Genomic DNA, 22,583 nt, shown 5'->3' with positions numbered 1-22,583 from the left:
ATCACTTCAGCTAGAAGAGTGTCTGAGCTACAAGCACTTATGGCTGTGGAAACCTTCATTATTTTCCATGCTGACAGGGTTTCCCTCAGGACTACCCCTTCCTTTATGCCTAAAGTGGTGTCCATTGTGGCTCTAAACCAATCCATCTGCCAGCTTTCTTCCCCAATCCTCAGAATAAAGGGAAAAGGATCCTGCACTCCTTGGACGTGCACAAGACAGCTCAGATTCTACCTTGATAGGACTAAGCCCTTCAGAAAATCTGACCAGTTACTAGTCAGCTTTGCATCAGGAGCAGAGCGCAAGGCCATTTCAAAAGTTTCCAAATGGATAGCACACTGCATCCATTTCTGCTACAAGCACCATGGGAAACCAACCCCTCGGGGTCAGGACACATTCCTCTAGGGCAACTTCTACCTCTACAGCACTTCTCAAGGGAGTCCCTATCAGGGGCATCCTGGAAGCTGCTATCTGGAGTTCTGTACACATTCACCAAGCATTACCACCTGCCTGTCTTTTCCAAATCCAGGGCAGGTTTTGCAACAGCAGTCCTGCAAGGCATACTAGCCAGCCCCAACTCTTCTTAGCTGCCTCCACCCTTCTTCAGCTTTGGGAATCCACCCGTGTGTGATGACTGCAACAGTGAAACACGAAGAACATAGTACAGTTGTATACACTTACCATAAATGTAGATGTTAGAGTGTATTCACTGTTGCAGTCCTTGTTTCCCTCCCTCCAGCCCCCTGGTTTCCCTCTCTCCTCTCTGTGGCTATTACTCACCCCTTTCAGGGGTATTGTTATTTTCTTTACTGGTGGTGGTTTCCCCACCATAACTTAGTTCCCTATTTGGGGTGCTCCTGACATTTGGGGCAAGAAAAACTGATGTAATGGCGTCGGCTGCCTGTTTTTTTTACCCCTGACGACCTGACGTCAGTCCTGGGGTGACAGCATCTGACGCAGAAATACTAAGTCTCTGGTATTCGGGCCGACTGAGGGCTACCTGCAGGTAAAGATAAAGTAAGTGTGATGACTGCAACAGTGAATGCACTCTAACATCGACATTTATGGTAAGTGTACACAACTGAACTTTATACTCTGCGTTTTTTGGGTGAGAAACTTCCGAGATGCTCCAACTGTTGCAGGTGCCTGGCAAAATGCATGCCAAAGGGTGCATTGTACTCTCTATTGGTGTGGTAGACAAGTACAGTGGTACTATGACATCCTTGGATCTGGATGCCATGCCCTTACTTGTAAGCTGAGCCACACAGAAAGATTTCCCCTCCACAGAGAACACATGGAGATCAAAGTTCAGATCCTATCTATCGGAATGTCCAGATCTCTCACCACTGGGTCTACTGCTGTGTGGGGGGGCGGGGTGATGCCATTGATGATTTAATTTGCAGAGGTATTTGATTTCCCAAAGGGTATTATTATGCACTTTACGTTTACTTTGAGGCCATGGCTGTGATGCCAAACATTAGTCTGCTTCAGACCATTTGTAGGATCTTGTCTTTGTCCAGCCTTGTGAGAGGAGAATGTGTGTGTCGGACTATAAAGTCACCAATCACTAAAATATTTTTAGTGGAGTGGATGTTCGTGTTTCACTGTTGCAGTCATTACACTTAGGTTATCCTGCTGGCAGGCTACCCGCAGTTGGTCAGAGTTCCAAAGTCTAGGTCTGGCGTCGGTTGCTGTCGCCTTTTCCCTGATGTCACTGTGCCAGGGGTATAAAAGATGCAGCCGACGCCATTTTCTTCAGTCTTTCTTGCCGCGCGGTGCCTGAAGCAAAAGCAGTTGGCAAGTGCTGGTCGGCCGACTCCTGAGATTTTCGAAATAGAGTTTCAGAACCGAAGTCTTCAATAAAGCTAAGTACCCCATTGGGGAAACTTTTTCTTGCTCTAGACCAATGTCAGTAAAAGTTAATAATTGTATTTCTTGTGGGAAGCAAATACCTCATAAGGATTTTCACTCTTACTGTATTCCTTGCCTAGGCCCTGACCACAACGTTACTAGTTGTCTGTTTTGTGGTAGATTCAACAAATGCACTATTAAACGTCGGTTTGATTTTGCTTTACATTATTTTGGCCAAAGGTTTAATTACATAATGCCGTCGGAACAACCGACGAACGGAATTTATAAAAAACGCAAAGACAAAGAAAAGGGCAGGCATCCGAGGTCCAAAACCGACGAAGCCTCTTCTAGGCCAGTCGCCGGTTTGCCAGTTCTCAGTGAGGCGCTTTCGCAGCCCCTGACACCCGCTACCTCAGAGCCGCAGGCCGTAACCGACAGCCACGTGGAGACACAGAGGCCTGTGGAAACTCAAGGTATTGGGCCTGCGGAAACTATTCCCTCAGATGGGTCCGGAGCCGCTGAGCAGGCATCGGCTTCTGAGGGCGTTTTCAGACCTTCACAGCTTACTATTAAGTTCACTACAGCAGCCAAGGCAAAGTCAAAAACACCATTAAAGACTAGAAAACAAGTACAGCATTCTCCTGAACAGTCATGCATGCCAAAGAAACAGATGCTTAAAATGGCCGAAGACCTAATTACTTTAATCCGGGGTTCCCATCCCCCTCCTGACAAAAGGCCTAGGCAAGACACTGACTATGATTCCTCTGACCAGGTTTCTATTTCCTCTGATTCCTCTTCTGATCAGGGATATTCTCTCCCTCCCTATGAGGACTCTGATGCAGAAGAGTCTATACACTCAGCCTCTCCACCTGAGGATTATTCTTTTGGGGAAACCCTGCACACCATGAGGGAGCATTTCCATTGGGAGAGCCAGGATTACTCATAATCCAAGAAAAGGCTCAGAGATTTTATTGCCTCAACACAGGCCCCTGGCTATTCCCCCTGTGCTTGATATTGTTGATGTTTTCTCTGAATCCAGTCTGTCTCCTGATTCTTTACTCCCTGCACCTGTTAAGCCAATGAGGCTTCTGATATTATGAGGATATATTATGAGGATTCTGATGCTGAAGAATCTATTCCTTCAGCCTCTCCTCCTGAGGATTATTTCTTTTGGGGAAGCCCTGCATACCATGAGGGAGCATTTTCACTGGGAGAGCCAGGATTACTCAGAATCTAAGAAAAGGCTCAGAGACTTTCTTTTACTGCCTCAGCACAGACCTCTTGCTATTCCATCTGTTCTAGACATTGTAGATGTATTTTCAGAGTCCGGCCTGTCTCCTGACTTTTTACCCCCTGCACCTGTTAAGCCAGACAGGTACTACAGGGTCCCCGACTCTCATAAAATTCTTTACAAAAACCCTGCTGCAGACCCAGAAACAATTTCTCAGGGTCCTAAAGGGGGTTAAGGCTTCCACTGCTAAAAATCCTGTCCCCTCGGATAGGGATTCCAGAGATCTGGATAGATGGGGGGAAAAAGTTTACACTTCGGCTACTTTAGCTGTAAGGGCCTTAAATTGCCAGTTTCACATGCTTAAATATCAACAGTACCTCACGTCCTTGTTAAAACAGAAAATGGTTACAAACTCTGAAAGTCCTGACAGTAAGGAAATGCAAGATTTATTGCATGCCGTTGAACAAGTGGGAAAGCATACTCTTCAATGTGGTTTTGATTCATTAGAGGCTTCTTGTAGAGCTGCAGTTAAAGGCTCTCTCATTCGTAGGCATGCTTGGTTGAAAGAACAAAGTTTACCTGAACATGTTAAAGTAAAATTATTGGATGCTCCACTACAGCACGATACTTTGTTTGGTGTTAAGGCAGAAGAGGTGTTAAAGAAGATGGAGGATAAAGCAAAATCAATGCAGACAGTAAAGGATTTCTTACAGGTTCAGGCACCTAGGTTTAGCAGAAACTGGCCTTCAAAAAATTGGTCTTTTCCGGTATCAGACAGGCCACAAAGAGGCAGATACAGATGCCCAAAAGGCAGATCTCTGCCCCAAGGCAGCCCCCAAAGGAGAAGACAAATCACAACCTTATAGGAAACAGTCCCAATGACGTCCCTCTACAAATGCCAAGCACTTTTCTTTTGGCAGCACCCCTAGGGGGCAAGCTAGCACTTTTCTCAAAAAATTGGCACATAATCACCCAAGACAAATGGGTACTGAATATTGTTTCTCAGGGTTACAGGTTCCACTTTCACACCTTTCCAGAATCAAAAGGTATGCCAGACCTGCCACAAAACCAATGGGGAGAGGCACAAAAACAAATTGCTGCTCTCATGGACATGGGAGCTATTCAACGAGTACCACAGCAAGAACAGGGACAAGGATTTTACTCAAGACTTTTCCTGGTACCCAGAAAGGACAAAGCCTGGAGACCAGTACTGGACTTGTCAATCCTAAATACTTTCCTGGATGTTCCAAAATTCAAAATGTTAACACTACAGCAACTTCTACCCATGCTGGGCAAGAAGGCTTGGCTAGTTATTTTGGACCTCAAGGAGACATACCTGCATGTCCCAATCAGACAATCTTGCAGAAGATAACTCAGATTCTTAGCTGGCTCAATGTATTACCAATTCTCTGCACTGCCCTTTGGCTTATTTACTGCGCCCAGGGTCTTCACAAAATGCCTGGCACCAGTAATTGCATTCTGCAGACAAAGGAATTCAAATATATCCCTACTTGGACAACTGCCTTACTCAAGCAGAGAGCAAGGACATTCTTCTAAAGCATCTGGCGTTTGTAAAAAGATTACTGATTTGCCTAGGGTACACAGTAAACGAAAAGAAATCAAAACTAGTGCCCTCTTAAGAGATAATATTCCTGGTTGCAAGCTTAAATACAACTGCCCAGATGGCTTATCTCACGCCAGACAAAGGCAACTGACTCATTACTTTCAAATGATGGCAACAAAGACCCAGCTCCCTGCAAGAAAAATTCTGCAGGCCCTGTGCTTCATGGCATCCTGCATTCTACTAATTCCATATGCAAGACTGCATATGAGGAAACTACAATGGTATCTAAAAAGTGTTTGGACTCAACATTGTCAGCCTGGAAACAGTCATAACTTTAATTCCCTGCCTACAACAGGAGTTTCGATGGTGGTCCCAGGCCTGTCACCATAACAAGGGACAGCCTTTCACCTTACCCACAGCCAGGCAGACAATAACAACGGATGCATCGGATTATGCCTGGGGGGCACATATGGCAGGAAAATGTATTCAGGGCACATGGCCCAAGGAACAAATGCATCTTCACATCAATCAAAAAGAGATGCTAGCTGTACAGAATGCTCTGACAGCTTTCAAGGACCTACTACATCAAGGACAACTATTAATAAAGACGGACAATACCACTGTTATGTGGTACATAAACAAGCAAGGGGGCACACATTCCTACTCCTTACGCAGGCAAGCCATGACTTTGTGGAACACAGCACTGACCAATCAAGTACATCTGCAGGCACAATTCCTGCCAGGAAGAAAAAATACACTGGCAGACTAAGCAGAAATCTCATGGATCCGCACGAATGGAAACTAAATCCATAGGTGTTCAGCATGATAACAAGGAAATGGGGACGCCCAGACATAGATCTTTTTGCCTCCCCTCACAATTGCCAACTACAGAAATTCTGCACAAGAACTTATCGCGCTCAAGCATGGAAAGTGGATGCTCTATCATTCAACTGGAAAACCCTGACAGTTTATGCCTTTCCTCCACTGCCTCCTCTTACCAAGGTGCTCCTAAAAGTCAGACAAGAGAGGCCAAAGATGACCCTGATTGCCCCAGACTAGCCATGCCAGCAACGGTACCCAATTCTAAAGAGCTTGTCTCAAGGCCCAGCCTGGCCTTTACCTCAAATTCCTCATCTTCTGACTCAACAAAACAATCAGATTCTGCACAGTCAACTCAGAACCTTAAATCTGGCTGCATGGCAGACAATATAGCCACTCAGACCATACCCCTCTCTAAAGCTGTTATGGATGTCATTTTAGAAGCCAGGAGGCCCAGCACCAGGAAATCTTATGCAGAAAAATGGAAGAGATTCTGTGCTTGGAACCAGGCACAAGGACTCAAACCACTTGTTCCAAATATACCTCAGATTTTACAATACCTAACTGAGATGCTGGACAAAGGCCTATCCTTCTCATCAATTAAGATCCATGCCTCTGCCATTTCAGCTCATTACAATACGGAACCTCCAATTTTCTCTCATCCACTACTAAGACAGTACCTCAGAGGGGCTAAAAACATAAGACCCCCAAGAAGAGCACCGATACCTACATGGGACCTCAATTTTGTTTTAGAAAAGCTCACACTGCCTCCTTTTGAGCCAGCCAATACAGCTGATATAAAATTCTTATGGAAAACTGCTCTGCTCCTAGCAATAACTTCAGCAAGAAGAGTCTCAGAGTTACAGGCATTGATGGCAGTGGAACCTTTCATCATTTTTCATCAGGTCAGGGTTTCTCTAAGGACAAACCCAACATTTATGCCAAAGGTAGTATCCAGTGTGGCTCTTAACCAAACCATTCATTTGCCAACATTTTATCCAAATCCCCAGAATAAAGGGGAGAGACTTCTGCATGCTTTGGACATACACAGACAGCTACGCTTCTGTTTGGACAAAGCAAAAGCTTTCAGAAAAACTGAGCAACTGTTTGTAGCTTATGCTGCAGGATCACAAGGAAAGCCCATCTCAAAGCAGACTATTTCAAAATGGATAGGACACTGCATTCATTTCTGCTATTCACAACATGGCAAGCCAGTGCCTAAGGGCATTAGGCCATATTCAGCCAGAGCAGCAGCCACTTCAGCAGCCTTCCTCAAAGGAGTACCAACCAAAGACATTTTAGAGGCTGCAACCTGGAGTTCAGTGCACACTTTCACCAAGCACTACCACTTACCTCTCCACTCTAAATCCAGAGCAGGCTTTGCCACTGCAGTTCTGCAGGGCCTTGTAGCCTCTCCTAATCCTATTTAGGCCCAGCCACCCAACCTCAGCTTTGGGATTCAAACCAAGTGTAATGACTGCAACAGTGAAACACTATGAACATAGTACAGTTGTTGTACCTACCATAAATGTAGATGTTCGAGTGTATTCACTGTTGCAGTCCAGGTTACCCTCCCACCATCCCCCTTTCTTTTGCTGGGTCTTATCTGTACTTCTCTATCCTATAAAACCTTTTTTGGTGTATTTGCTTGTAGAAGAAGGAAATGTTATTTTTGTGCATGCATTTCTTTTTGCTATATTTTTTAGCCTACCTGTTTGGGGCACCTGACATCTGGGGCAAGAAAAACTGAAGAAAATGGCGTGTGCTTCATCTTTTATGCCCCTGGTGCACTGACATCAGGGAAGAGGCGACAGCAACCGACGCCAGACCTAGACTTTGGAACTCTGACCGACTGCGGGTAGCCTGCCAGCAGGATAACCCAAGTGTAATGACTGCAACAGTGAATACACTCAAACATCTACATTTATGGTAGGTGCACAACTGTACTTTCTCTGTGTTGGATCTGGTGTGGTTTAAACCCTGGTAAATCTTTGTTGAAAGTGTGGCAGAAGGTGATTAGGTGGTAGATTTTCAATGAAAATTGGTCTTTGTGGATTTAGAAGGCTAACAAGCACTTTGTTTTTGCAGACTCAGCTTAAGACATTTTGGTGAGAGTTGGTATAAAGTTTTGTGGCTGTATGTGGTGTTCATGGTCTATTTCCTTATGTGAGAGTGCAGCCTCCATGTTAGTTAAATACTTGCATGTCTCTCGAACAGAACTGAGCATCAGGAATTTGCTACACTACCTAAGAATACCAGGTGTTATGAGGTTGACAACAGAGGGAAGGCTATGGGCCAGATTCAATAAAACCTACACTAAGTGTACAATAAGTGTACACTAAATGTACATGATATGTATTCATTAAAATTCTTATCACATTTTTGTGCTTTCTAGTCATTCAGAAAGGTTACATTGTGTACATGTAGTCTACACTTTGTGAAAACCTGTATGACTCCCTGTCAGTATTTAAAGCTGCAAGAATATCAGTAGGAAAACTAGTTAGGAGAAAAGGTGTGCGTTATGTCTGTGTTGTCTGTTCACTCCGAACAGTGTACAGTTAGTGTAGGCTTTATTGAATCTAGCCATATTAGGTTGCCACTCCCCCACACCCCCATTTTGGTCCACAGATTTGGAGAATTTGAATACACAAAGTACTGTATTCAGTTAAATGAGATAGATATTGGATTTTACTGTGAAGGAATCAACTAGTTGCATTAAGTAACTATTGAATATGCTCTATGGATAGCAACTGTAAGCTAATTTTGATTAAGTAAAACAAGATGTTCTTCATTCCACATTGCTGCAGTCCTAACTATTGGGTAGTCCGCTGTCCCAGTCGGCCCGAATACCAAAGTATATGGCTGACGTCGGTCAAGGCGCATTAGACTGACGTCAGTACGTCAGGGTACTAATGCGCATGACCGACGTCATATCCTCAGTCTTTTTTGCCGCATGGTCCGATGCAGAAGCAGTTTTGCGAGTGCAGGTTGGCGTTCTGAAAGTTTCTGAAGTCAGAGTTTCAGACCGAATCAAAGTTGGCTAAGTACCCGCTAGAATATTTTGTTTTTTCTTGCCTCAGTATTTAACCGGATGTCAGAAAAAGTGAATAACTGTATTTCTTGTGGGAAACAGATACCTCATAGGGATTACCATACTTTGTGTATACCTTGTTTAGGGCCTGAGCACGACGTTGTTGGATGCCGCTCTTGTGCTAGATTTAACAAACGCACTATTAAGAGAAGGTTAGACTGTGCCAGGTTAGTTTTGGGGAAGCGTTGTAATTATAAAATGCCGCCGGATGCACCGACGCCCGCTTCGCCAAAAGCGCAAGGACAAAGCAGCAAAGCCTAGAGTGGAAGAACCGACAGTCCCGGACGTCGGTTCTTTAGAAGGCTCAGTGGAGCCGGAGGTTCTGCCAGGAGTTTCTTTGGAGTCTCAGGAGAGACTTTACTGTTACAGGATGTGTCCTCTCAGGAAGTAGGCCAGGCTGAAGGGGCTTCTCAGGTGGCTGTTCTTCCCTCTCTTCCTAAGGTGGTTAGAGCCTCCCTTCTGTTTCAAAGGCTTTTTGAGAGGCAGGCCAAGTTTAACTTCAGTGGGGTTTCTCCTAGTGCTTCAGGGTCTTTGCCTAAGAAACATATGCTTAAAATGGCAGAGGATTTGATTACTATGATTAGAGGTTCTATGCCCTCCTGATAAGAGGCCTAGGGTGGAACCTGAGTTTGAGAGTTTTGAGCAGTGTTCGGAGGCTTCTGAGTCTTCGGCTGAAGACTTGCAGGAGTATCCTCCTTATTCTGATTCTGATGTGGATGATTCTACTCCTTCAGCTTCTCCTCCTGAGGATTTTTCATTTTCAGAGACTCTGCATTCCATGAGGGAGCATTTTAAATGGGAAGGTCAAGATTTCTCTGATTCCAGGAAAAGGCTTAGGGAATTCTTGTTTTTACCCCAGCATAGGCCTTTAGCTATACCTCCTGTTCTGAATGTGGTGGAAGATGTTTTTGCAGAGGCTTCCCTGAATCCTGATTCTTTGCCTCCTGCCCCAGTTAAACCGGATAGGTACTATAGGGTGCCTGAAACTCATAAGTATCTTTTTAAGAGTCCTAGGGCAGACCCGGAAACTGTCTCTCAGGGGCCTAAAGGTGTGAAGGCTTCTGTTGTTAAAAATCCTGTCCCTCCTGATAGAGGCAAGGGCTTTGGATAGATGGGGAAAGAAAGTGTATACTTCTTCCACTTTAGCCATGAGGGCGTTGAATTGTCAGTTTCACATGTTAAAATATCAGAATTATCTCCTTTCACAATTGAAGTCTAAGGTGGATGCTCTGGCAGAAGGTATTGAGTGTAAAGAGTTGCAGGATTTAGTTCATGTGTCTGAACAGGTGGGAAAGCATTCCTTGCAGTGTGGTTTTGATGCTGTGCAGGCCTCCTCGAGGGTGGCTGCCACTGGTTCTGTTCTTCGTAGGCACGCCTGGTTGAGGGATCAGAATTTAGCTGAGCATGTTAAGACAAGGATTTTGGATGCTCCTTTACAGTCTGATGTGTTGTTTGGTTCGCCTGTGGAAGCAGTTTTAAAGAAAATGGAGGACAAGGCTAAGTCTATGCAAACTGTTAAGGATTTTTGCAGGTGCAGCCTCCAAGTTTAGTAGAAATTGGCCTACTAAGGGATGGACATATCCTGCTTATGATTCCCAGTCTAGGGGTAGGTCTAGGCGTGGTAGGGGCAGAGCTCAAGGTTCTTTTAGGCCTAGAACAGGAGTTCACCTGCTCAGACTTCTGGTGAGGGCAGGGGTCAGTCCTTTCGTAAACAGACCCAATGACCTACCTTTTCAGCTGCCAGTACATTCTCGCCTGGCAGCACCTTTGGGAGGAAGGCTGGCTCTTTTCAAAGAAAATTGGGATTTAATTACCCAAGACAGATGGGTTTTGGATATCATTCACCACGGTTACAGGTTTTATTTCTATACCTTGCCTCCTTTCAAAGGCATGCCAGACATTCCTCCTCTACAAAGAAAAGAGGCTCACAAGCAAATTTCTCTGTTGCTCCAAATAGGGGCCATTCAGCCAGTTCCTGTGCCAGAAAGGGGCCTAGGATTTTATTCTCGCCTGTTCCTAGTACCGAAGAAGGGGAACACGTGGAGACCAATTTTGGATTTATCTATCCTCAACACTTATCTGGACATTCCCAAGTTCAAAATGTTGACGTTACAACAGCTTTTACCTCTGCTGGGCAAAGATCACTGGATGGTAACTTTAGATCTCAAGGAAGCTTACCTTCATGTGCCTATCAGACTAAGTTGCAGGAAGTATCTGCGTTTTCGAGCTGGAAATTCTCATTATCAGTTCTCTGCATTGCCCTTTGGCTTATCTACTGCCCCCAGAGTATTCACAAAGGTTCTGGCTCCAGTGATAGCTTACTTCAGGCTAAAAGGAATTCAAATCTACCCTTACTTGGACGACTGCCTGATTCTGGCTCAAGAAAAGGAAGACCTTCTACAGCATTTGGAATATGTGATAGCAGTGCTAAGATGCCTAGGGTATTCTGTGAACGAAATAAAGTCCAGTCTAGTACCCTCTCAAGACATGTGCTTTCTGGGTGTGAGACTGAATACAGCAGCCCAGATGGCCTTTTAACCCCGGACAAACAAAAGAATCTTTCCAGTTACTTCCATCAACTATCTCTTCAGTCCGGGCTGACTGCAAGGACAGTCCTTCAAGCCTTAGGGTTCATGGCATCTTGTATTCTGGTGCTTCCCAATGCCAAACTGCATAAGAGGAAGCTGCAATGGTATCTCAAAAATGTATGGACACAGCACTGCCAGGATTTGGACACTGTCATTCAAATAATACCTTGCATTCAAAAGGAATTTTTGTGGTGGGCTCAGGAATGTCACCTAAACAAGGGACTCTCTGTGACCCGGCCAGAGGCGAGTCAGATTCTAACGACAGATGCCTCAGACATTGCTTGGGGAGCTCATCTAAATGGAAAGTGGATACAAGACAAGTGGCCTGCCAGACTACAGCATCTACATATCAATATGAAAGAGATGTTAGCAGTCCAGTTTGCATTAATGGCTTTCAAGGAGTTACTTCTTCCAGGGCAGGTGTTGATTCTAACAGACAACACAACTGTCATGTGGTACATCAACAAACAAGGGGGAACACATTCTTACCCGTGTGCAGGCAAGCAATGATTTTATGGGAGACTGCGCTCAGCTTGCAACTAACTCTTCAGGCAAGGTTTCTGCCGAGCACAGAACTCCTTAGCAGATGTGTTAAGCAGACAATTCATGGATCTCCACGAGTGGAAACTGGATCTTCATGTATTTGAAAATTGACAGTGTCATGGGGAACTCCAGACATAGATCTGTTCGCTTCTCCACTAAACCACCAGCTGCCAAAGTTTTGCACAAAGAGATTTCATCACACAGCTTGGAAAGTGGATGCTCTTTCTTTCAGTTGGAAAAATCTTCATGTGTATGCCTTTCCACCTCTGCCTCTTCTCCCAAAGGTACTCCTAAAGGTCAGACAAGACAAGCCAAGGATGATTTTAATAGCTCCGGATTGGCCTCGGCAACACTGGTACCCATTACTGAGGAGTCTGGTAAGGAAGCCTCCATGGCCTTTACCTTTGATTCCACACCTGTTGTCTCAGAGGGACGGTCACCTACTCAATGTCAAGCTTCACTCTCTTCATCTAACAGCCTGGCATATTCTGTTTTGAAACACTGCAGGTCTCAACTTCCTCAACAAGTTTTAAATGTGATTATGGAAGCCAGAAGACCTAGTACAAGGAAAGTGTACGCAGACAAATGGAAGAGATTTTTATTTTGGAGTGCAGCACACAATTTGGAGATTTCTGAGCCTAATTTGAGTGTGGCTCTTCAATATCTTACTGAGTTATTGGACAAAGGTTTGTCTTTCTCTTCCATTAAGATTCATGCTGCAGCAATTTCAGCTCACTATGATTGTGACCCACCATTGTTTTCGCATCCTTTGTTCAAGCAATTTCTTAGAGGGCAAAGAATATAAGACCCCACGTAGAGCTCCTACTCCTGCTTGGGATCTCAATTTTGTGTTGGAGAAACTTACTCTACAACCTTTTGAGCCTCGGCTACTGCTGAATTGAAATACTTGTCATGGAAGACTGCTTTTTGTTGGCCATTACTTCTGCAAGAAGGGTTTCTGAATTGCAGGCCCTTATGGCGGTAGAGCCTTTTTTGATTTTTCATAAGGATAGGGTATCATTACGTACTAATCCTTCCTTTATGCCTAAGGTGGTTTCTAGTGTGGCTTTAAACCAAACTATTCATTTGCCTACTTTTTATGCAGATCCCCAAAATAAAGGGGAAAAGATTTTGCACACTTTAGATGTACACAGGCAATTGCGTTATTATTTAAGCAGGACTAAGGATTTTAGGCAGTCTCAGCAGTTGTTTGTTTCTTTTGCTTTGAGTTCTCAGGGCAAGCCTGTGTCAAAACAAACTATTTCTAAGTGGATTGGGTTTTGCATTGCATTTTGTTGTTCCCATCATGGCAAGGAGATTCCAGCTGGGATTAGGCCTCATTCCACTAGGGCTACTGCCACTTCGACAGCATTTCTAAGGGGGGTGGCAACTAAGGATATTTTGGAGGCAGCTACTTGGAGTTCAGTGCATACTTTCTCTAAGCATTATCACCTTCCTCTCTACTCTAAATCTAGGGCTGGTTTTGCCACAGCTATTTTGCAAGGCATGTTGTCAGCTCCTGCTTCCTTATGATTTGCCAGCCTCCCTTACCTCTGCTTTGGGATTCTACCCAATAGTTAGGACTGCAGCAATGTGGAATGAAGAACATAGTACAGTTTTGTACCTACCATAAATGTAGATGTTCGAGGATCCACATTGCTGCAGTCCAATTTACCCTCCCTCCTTCCCCTCTGTGTTTAAGGGTGGTTGTGTAGGTGAGGTTGTACTCTGGTAATTTTGTATATATTGTACATATTTTTGGTGCAGGAATGTTTGGAGTTTTTGGTTTTGGCCTTGTCTTTTTAGGGTCTTCTGACATCTGGGGCAAGAAAAGACTGAGGATATGACGTCGGTCATGCGCATTAGTACCCTGACGTACTGACGTCAGTCTAATGCGCCTTGACCGACGTCAGCCATATACTTTGGTATTCGGGCCGACTGGGACAGCGGACTACCCAATAGTTAGGACTGCAGCAATGTGGATCCTCGAACATCTACATTTATGGTAGGTACAAAACTGTACTTTTGAGCTTCTTACATTCTACTCTGTGTACCCACTGTGCACTTTGTCTCGTGTTACTGTGGGCATCTGTCCATACTGCAGATATTGTTAATCACTCTAGCCGATAGTAATTTAGAAAGGTTAGGCAATCTTGAGAGAGCGAGATGTATACAAGCTTGAACATTCATGATATCTGCATCTGTACAGTCTTCGGTTAAACATGGCTGCATGATGAGCAGCGCTGTGCAGCACAGGTGATTTAAAACACAGAAAAGCTGAAAATTTTCAAATAAGCACACTGGCCAATAGCAAAGCAGCACTTTTTTCAAGGTTCTACAGCAAGCATAGACCTAGAAATGGGTAGGCTCTTTCTCCAGTCTTAATAGAATACAAACTAAAGCAATTATTAAATTACTCGAAAATGGCCAAAAAAGTTTATATCTGTTACGATAAACTCCGTAAGAACAGAAACGTAGGTAGCCCAAATCTTGTAGGGCTTTTTTTGTGAAACCTGGTAGAAAGTTGTCACAATTTGAAGTGTGCAGCTTAGTATGTAGTAGCTCATAACAAATGAGCTCTGTGCCATGTAAACATGGGTAATTTGTAACCCACAAAAATATTCAAACAAGCACACTGCCCAATAGCAAAAAAACTCAAGGTTCTACATCCGAGGTCTAGAAATGGCTAGGCTCTCTCTCTCCTCTCACTAGAGTACATATCAAAATCAGTAAGAACAGAAATATACTTATCCCAGTTTTTGTAGGAATGTCTACCCCCCTATCCCAATGGAAAATTGTCACAATCAGTAGATTTGCATCTTTGCATGTGGCAACTCTTAGCAAATTAGCTTTAGGCCACATACATGCACAGAGTTTATAACACAGAAAAACTGAAAATATTTAACTGAGCTTACTTGCCAGTAGCAAAGCAGCAGTCTTCAAAAAGAGATGGTCATCACAATGTGCTTCTTTTGGAATCCATTGTCAGTCCAGTACTTGGTAAAGCATATTGTGATGGGGGATCTGAACCTGAAGCAGTCTAGTAAATGAGTGTATCCTCCTTGAGATTTGCACTTTCACTGAAAGATGTAATATTGGCTTTCTAATGCCAGTACATCTGTGTCCTTGGTGTTTTACCTGTAAAACACTGATGTTTGTAGAGGCGTTAGTCAAGAGGATGTCAGAGTTGCAAGGCTCTTTGCACAATAGATCTTGTCTCTTTCCAAAATGATGTGGTAAGTCTTAAAACCATTCACTTCTTTATGCCAAAAGTGGTACACGCCTGGTATTCAGTCCAGTTTACCCACTCTTTCTGTAGTCCACAAACCAAAGGGAAGAATGATTTTGCTTTTAGATATCTATACACAGTTTAGTTATTACTCTCCTAGGACCAAAGAAGTTGGACATATGAATCGACTAGCTCTTTGTCTACTTTGTCAGGCAAAATTGGTAAGACAGTCTGCAAGAATACTCTTTCAAAATGTTTAGTAAACTATGGTCTTTATATGACTCAAGCAACAAGCAGTTGTGGGTCACAGTAAGGGCATACTCCACAAGGGTAACAACCCCTACCACTGCACTTTTCAAGAAACATATCCGCTTAAGGCATTTGTGTACCAACTTTTTGGACATCCGTCATAGTTTTCTAACCTATACAAACTGGACATTCAGTTTAAGAGCAGGTCAGATTCTGCCCTCGGCACTATGCAAGGCAATTCTTTGTCTGCATTAGTACTTTCCAGATGCGTTCCTGCAGTGAACATAGTACAATTGTGTTAACTAATCATCAGAATAGTTGAAGCTGAATTAAGATGCATTATAAGCTCCCACAGTCATCGGCCCTGGATGTACTTGCCTGTTGCAGTCTCTCTTCCTTTTTCTATTTTTCTCAATTATAAAGAACTAGATCAATATTTCCCATTTGTTATATATGTAGAAATAACACTATGAAGTGCTTTGTGGCCTTTATAGATTGGTGAGTCATTGGGCAAGGGTTTACTTTCTTGATGGTTTTCCATCCAGAGTAACTGAGTAGTGGTGCTATCTTCTCCTCTTTGTAAATCTTAAGTCTGGTAGGGAGGAGGCAGGCTAACAGCACATATTTATAAAAAAATTTAGAAGGCAGACTGGAAGTTTAGACTTTTGCCTCCTGTAAGTTTGAATGAATAGTATTGAATAGCTGAGTCCCTCTTGAACATTGACTTCTGTGATGCGTTGCTCACACAACTGCACTTTGAGAGGGACGATTTTTGAGACAGGAAAATTCTCCCACCGGAACTCCTGCTAGCTTTGTTTTTTGTATTTGTAAGTCAGTACCTACTTAGCGTGATAATCTTTTCTTGTTTTGCAAAAACTTGCTCTCTTGGGGCAAGAGAGCAAACTGTGCACTTAAGTAGTTAATACTTTACATCACAACATTCATAGTCGCCAACTGAATCTGTTGCAGAGTGTTACTGTCCAAAAAATGCTAACTTTTCACAGGAGAAGCTCAACAGTAAGATAACTCACATCATCGCAGAAGTCTTCTCATATGTAGTAGGAATATTGGTTTCCTTTTTTCATCTACTAAAAACAGTGAACGTATATGCCCATGCATAGCTCTCAACTGTCCAGAGTTTTCCTCATATTTTTGGTCTGTTCCTCATAAAATTTGTTTTTCTGGAAAATTACCAAGGGTTGAAGTCACTAAATAATGACATATATTTAAGTTTCAGCTTTTATATCCTTAGAAAATGAATGCTAACAAATCCTTTTCAAGCAATTTTCTGTTTATAAGAGTAATATTTAAAATTGGTCCCTATTTTTGAGCCTTTGTTGGCCCCTATTATTTTAGGCTGTGTCCAGATTTCTTGTGCTGAGCGGTTGAGAGGTATGCCCACGACCTGAACTCTGTGAGCTTGAGGGCATTAGAAGGAAATGGATTATGTACTGCCGTACTTGAAAACTTTGAAAATGTTAGCTAATATTGGGTTTAAAGTTCAGCTTTTGATTTGCTTATTCTTAGCAGTTGACTTTAAGATGTAGTGTAAATCGGTGAGTATAAATGGTAGCTTTATCTCAGGACAGTATCTGTCCAGTTGCCTGTGTAGTGACTTTTAAATACAGAAGAAATTCAAACTATTGTGATGCAGAACTTTTGAAGCTAAAAACCTATATGCATGAGAAGCTACTAAAATTCTAAATGCCTCTCTTTCTTCCCTGTCATTGTAGACCCTGTACTAAAGGAGCAGAATTTGTCTAACCCTGAGAGTAACCTCCTCACCAGTGGTTCCACCTCAGCACGATGAAGCAACAGGTAGGTCTGTTACTACATGTGGTTTGAAAGCACAGGGAACTTATGTGCTTCCCCTGTAATAGAATCTATGGCGCTTGCTGTAGCAGGCAACTGAGTAAATGTCAGGAAAATCCTACTAGGGAAGTTGAACTTTATTTGGGGTTAATCAGTCTCTAATTGATGGCAGGTGTGTACCCAAGAAGACTGAATGCTGTAATTAAATCAAAAGGTGCTTCAACAAAGTATTAGTTTAAGGGGTGCACACACAACAAAGTATTAGTTTAAGGGTGTGCACACTTATGCAACCAGCGTATTGTACATTTTTTATTTTTTATATTCTTTCCCCTAACAGATTTGTTTCTCAATTGAATTGTACAGGTTATAGGTCACATTAAAGGTGGGAAAAGTTTTGAAGTGATTTATTGTATTCTCATTTTTTTATATCACAAAAACCTGGCATTTTAACAGGGGTGTGTAAACTTTTTATATCCACTGTATCACTGTTTAGATTAGTGAGTTTTGCTTGGTGCTCTGTATTTACTACACTATCAGATTGTAGAACAAAGCTTAGCACAGTTTAACCTGATTCTCCTATATTTTATGCAGTTCAGCCCTTAATAGTGTCAGTGCATTATGGTTACTTTAGGTCTCTCACGTGATGGATCCTGATATGGCTGCCTCACACCCATCAAATCAGTTTGCACCTACACAAAAGAAAAAAAAAATCAACAAAACGTGCCTTCACCTACGATTTATGAATCTGTTGTTGTATTAAGTCAGCTCGCAGACCACTTAACTCTTTCCTTGTCACCCTGTGGTGTAAGGCTGCAGCCTTCTGTTATTCTATGGGGATCAGACATCCTCTGGGGCTGTTCCATTATCTGAATCAAGAACTATACCCTTTAAGTACAGGAGAGATCTTGGGTAAGAGACCCCTTGCCATACATAATAGTCCAGAGATATTTTGTCCTCTATTGTAGTTCATAGAAGAAAAATACTTCACCACACAACAATCAGGTTATTACCATGTATAGAGTTGATGCAGTTTCCTTAGCTGAGTGTGTTTAACAGTCAGCTAACATCAGAGACTATGATTCTGTTCAGAATTGACTATAGCATAGCTGTCAACCTTCCATCTCCAAAATGAGGAACACCTGCCCTCGTACTGTGGAACAGATGGGCAACATGTGGAACACGTACTGATGACTTACTGACATCTTCAACTAAGAGGGTCATAGGATGGTTAAAATATGCTGGTTTTGCTTATAAAGAAGACCTTTTAATGAATTAATGATTCATTTTTATTTATCATGGACTTCACTTAAATTCCTAACAGTGAATGTGTGAAAGACCCTTTCAGTGGGAACTTTGAGGAACATGAACTTTTTGAGACCCCCAAATAAGATGCATTCCCCTTAATGAGGTACATTTGAGAGGTAAGGACTATAGGGCTTCCTTGTATAGATAGCAGTCTAATGCTACAGGTTTTGATGTAACTCTGCAGACATGAGTGAACACTGAGTCCGTCCAGTCTGATTCTTCAAAAGGTGAACTGGCCCAAAAATCTAAGGAACTGTTCACCTTTCCTGCTAGCTATGTTTAGATATGTATTTAGCCAAGCTTATGGTCTTATTGAGGATGATTCCAGATGATAATCATTTACACAGTCTCAGTAGCATTTGGGTTCTCTGCCTTGCATAAACTCCTACACTGGCAGGCATCCAGAGCTCAGAGTCTCCTCCTTTGACTTTCTGTGATAGGGAATTGCCTAAGCTCCTCCCATCAAGGTAAGGCCTAACTCTGTTACACAGAGTCAAATGCCCTTCTGTTCACTTGCTGCAGTGTTCTTTACTTGAAGGATATCCCTGCCAGAAGGTGCCTGATGTCAGCCAGTATACAAAAGTCTTTTGCTGCTGTGTAGGGTGCGTCTGGCATTGGCTGTAGTTGGATGTAGGTCATAAAACAGACACGTGCGCATACCATCCCCAAAACTTTTCTGCCGCCATTCAGAATGCCAGTTCCGACCATCGGTCATACAATTTCCAGCATTTCCCACTTCTTTCAGGTAAGTGCCCCATTGGGGAATTTCTTTTCTTGCTATTTTGTTATGCCATCCAGGAAGGGCAAGTGCCAGTGTGGAAGACCAATTCCACATAAGGACAGCCCTACCCAATGTCTTTTTTGCCTAGTATTTGCCATTCATTCATTCATTCCCAAGACCCTTAGAAGTAGGCTTTCATCACTAGCTTTATATCTGGAAAACCACTGGCTTAAATTGTTAACTAAGCGCATGGAGGGTTCTTTGAAGCATTTCGCTTCCTCACCCATCTGACGCATCTCCCGAGGCAAAGACAAGACGTGAAAAACTAGCGAAAAAACACACAAGGCAGGCACCCAAGAGTAGTAAGTCCAAACGCCAAAAAGGTGCGTGACAATGTAAGTGAGTTGTAGCAGCTGAAAACTTTTCCAACAGGGTGCAGTCTATAGTTGAGAATCAGTAGTCGAGTCCAAGGTGAAAAAAACGTAAAAAATCCCTTTAACGCAGAATTTATTAGTTTACAAAAGTTTAGCGTTTTCGCTCGAGGCGCAGCTCCAGCTTCCTCAGAAATACAAATAATTTACAAACAAAACACCACTTTTAAAATGCTAAGCGCGGGCTTTTTTACTGTTGTGATTTAAAGAGGTATTAGCCCTTCTTTTAGTGTGCTGTGTTACATCAACACTAAATATGCTGATTCGACTACCCTAATTCATATGGTATAAAAAGAGGAAATAAAATAAATAAGTAAAACCAGCAACCCCGGACTGCCAGCCTCCGCTGTGTGCCCTCTAAAGTAGCTAATCATCATCACTAATGATGAACAACTTTTGGAAAAACTCGGACTTAAGCCTAGGATTATTTATAGAAGGGGAAGTAATCTGAAATCAATTTTGGAAAGACCTACCGCATCCGATTGGCAATTAAAGAACAAGGGTTGTTTTCAATGTGGCAACTGTAACTATTGTCATTTAGTAAGGGCATCAAGTTCTTTTACAATACGCGACAAGAAATACAATATCAAACATAAACTAAACTGTGAGTCGAGGTCTATAGTTTATTTAGCTACATGCACCTGTTGCTCAGCCTTCTACGTGGGCAAATCTGACAGGAGAATGCGCGACAGGGTATATGAACATTCTTACGCTATGAGGAAGCACAATAAAGTTAACGCATTAGCAAAGCATATTGATAAACATCCTGGGCACAGTTTTCAATTTTTGGCTATAGACCAAGTTAACAAACTGGAAAGAGGGGGTTCAATTTCTCTGTTTCTTGAAAACAGAGAATTAGAATGGCAACTTTTATTGGACTCATTCTCCTTCCCCGGCTTGAATGAGCACTGTAACATTGCTTGCATTTTAAAACTAAAAAGCTACAAACGTTGAAACACACAAGTTGAGGGGGACGGTCCTGTTGCGAAAGACACATTGTTATTGTACACACCCCCTTTCCTTGGTCTAAAGGAGTACTGTAGTATTATTTGTATTTTGAAACTAAAAAGGTCAAATGTTGAATTACCCAACTAGGTAGGAAGATCTCGCTTTGAAAGTAAATTTGTTGCACAATATCACTGTTCTTTTTTGTTTAGGGTACAACTAGTTCTAGTAAAGGTCCACTAAGCTTAGCAATAGATTATAAATTTTGTGTATGGGCATGAACGACGCCCCGCTGTTTTGCATTATGGTTATTTCCAATCATAACACTAACAGTGAGCTATTGCAAGCACAATACTTGAACTTAATTTTTTAAAAGACAGCTTTGTCATTAAAACGTTAGTAGGTTTAAGGTGGAGCGTTATCGCACAGAAATCACAGCGCGTATTGTTTCATATAATTTTGTTAGGTAAATTGATTTTTAACACAATTTTAACACTATTCTTACTTGTACTTCTAGCCAGGGTTTCCACTGTGCTAGGTAGGAATTAATTCATGTTTTAATGTCTATGAACTGTGTTTTATACTGGCTAATTGCGAGTTGAAATGACCAACATGCTTATAAGCTACTTTAGAGGGCACACAGCGGAGGCTGGCAGTCCGGGGTTGCTGGTTTTACTTATTTATTTTATTTCCTCTTTTTATACCATATGAATTAGGGTAGTCGAATCAGCATATTTAGTGTTGATGTAACACAGCACACTAAAAGAAGGGCTAATACCTCTTTAAATCACAACAGTAAAAAAGCCCGCGCTTAGCATTTTAAAAGTGGTGTTTTGTTTGTAAATTATTTGTATTTCTGAGGAAGCTGGAGCTGCGCCTCGAGCGAAAACGCTAAACTTTTGTAAACTAATAAATTCTGCGTTAAAGGGATTTTTTACGTTTTTTTCACCTTGGACTCGACTACTGATTCTCAACTATAGACTGCACCCTGTTGGAAAAGTTTTCAGCTGCTACAACTCACTTACATTGTCACGCACCTTTTTGGCGTTTGGACTTACTACTCTTGGGTGCCTGCCTTGTGTGTTTTTTCGCTAGTATCTCCCGAGGCACTTGACCTGGAGACAGGCCAAACACACTTCTGAGGTCGCGTTGACTTCTGCTGCGACCATATGTCAAGAGGTGGAACAGGCATGTGATCTGGATGTTGAGTGGGAACCCAGGCTCAAATGCATTGAGGAACCTAGGAATGTACAACAAGTGTCTGTTACCAGTCTGCTCCAAACTGAAGCCTTTGAACTCACACATTCATCCTGACCCCTGATTTAACAAACGATAGTCTCTCCAGCAAAGAAGAAACAAAATACAAAGCATGTCTCCACTGCAAATAAGGCTGCTGCAGATTTGCAGACCTTCTCTGAGTCTTTTCAGGGCTTCATGGCTCTTAAGTAGCCTACCTTTCAGCCTACCCCCACCCTAGCCTCTCAAATTTCCCAGAAAAGGGCTAGGAACCCAGACTCTTCAGACAAAACCTCTTCTGATGAATCTTTAGGCTACTGTACTCATATCCCCTCCCCTCAGGAATACATCTCCCCTGAGGAGGAGTCAGTAGGTACAGACACTCCCATGGAGGAAGTGCCTTTGGGGAGACATCCTGAAAATGCATGAACATTTTAAGTGGGATTCTTCCCAAATCTCGGATGTACAGAAAAGATATTACCAACTTTTACAAGAGGACCTTTCCAGCTTTTCTGCAGTGCCACCAGTATATCTAGCCTTTTTGGATGCTTTCCGTCATGCATCCCAAAATCCAGACTCTCAGGCTCCTAAAAAGACTGACCATTTCTACAAAGTCCTTAAGGACTGTCAATTTCTTTTCAGGTGCCTGGCTGCAGACCCCACGGTCATTTCTTTTGCTACTGACAAGTCTTCTAGGAGCCTTCTACCTCACTACTCCCATCGGACAAGGAGTAGAACCCTGGAAAGACTAGGGAAAAAGGCATGCACTTCAGCCATTTTGCTTTTCAGAGCCATCAACTGCCTAACACGTATGACGAAATACTCCCTAGAACTTGTGTCAGGCAACTTCTGCTATCTCAGACCTCCCAGATTCTGCGGGGAAAGCAGTTAGTCCTGAATCTTCTAGAAGCTTCTTCCCAAGTGCAAAGATACGCCATCAAATGCAGCTATGATGTTGCAGAGGCCTGCGA

At 42.8% G+C, this 22,583-nt stretch overlaps 1 protein-coding gene across 1 annotated transcript in view; it reads left to right on the top strand.

The window, feature by feature from the left end:
* LOC122810122 (casein kinase II subunit alpha') overlaps positions 1-22,583 on the top strand; it is a 1,273,718-nt gene that overhangs the window by 1,017,950 nt on the left and 233,185 nt on the right. Inside the window, exon 8 of the mRNA XM_044081598.1 lies at positions 16,896-16,980. Within this exon, the coding sequence (XP_043937533.1) occupies positions 16,896-16,972 (77 nt within the window). The 3' untranslated portion in view covers positions 16,973-16,980. The remainder of the gene's footprint in view (positions 1-16,895; positions 16,981-22,583) is intronic.

The sequence above is a fragment of the Protopterus annectens genome, chromosome 8.part1 (assembly GCF_019279795.1).
Source record: "Protopterus annectens isolate FY-2018-M chromosome 8.part1, PAN1.0, whole genome shotgun sequence".
Lineage (NCBI taxonomy): Eukaryota > Metazoa > Chordata > Ceratodontiformes > Protopteridae > Protopterus > Protopterus annectens.
Note: the sequence above shows the minus strand (reverse complement) of the source record. Positions and strands in the feature narration are given on the sequence as shown.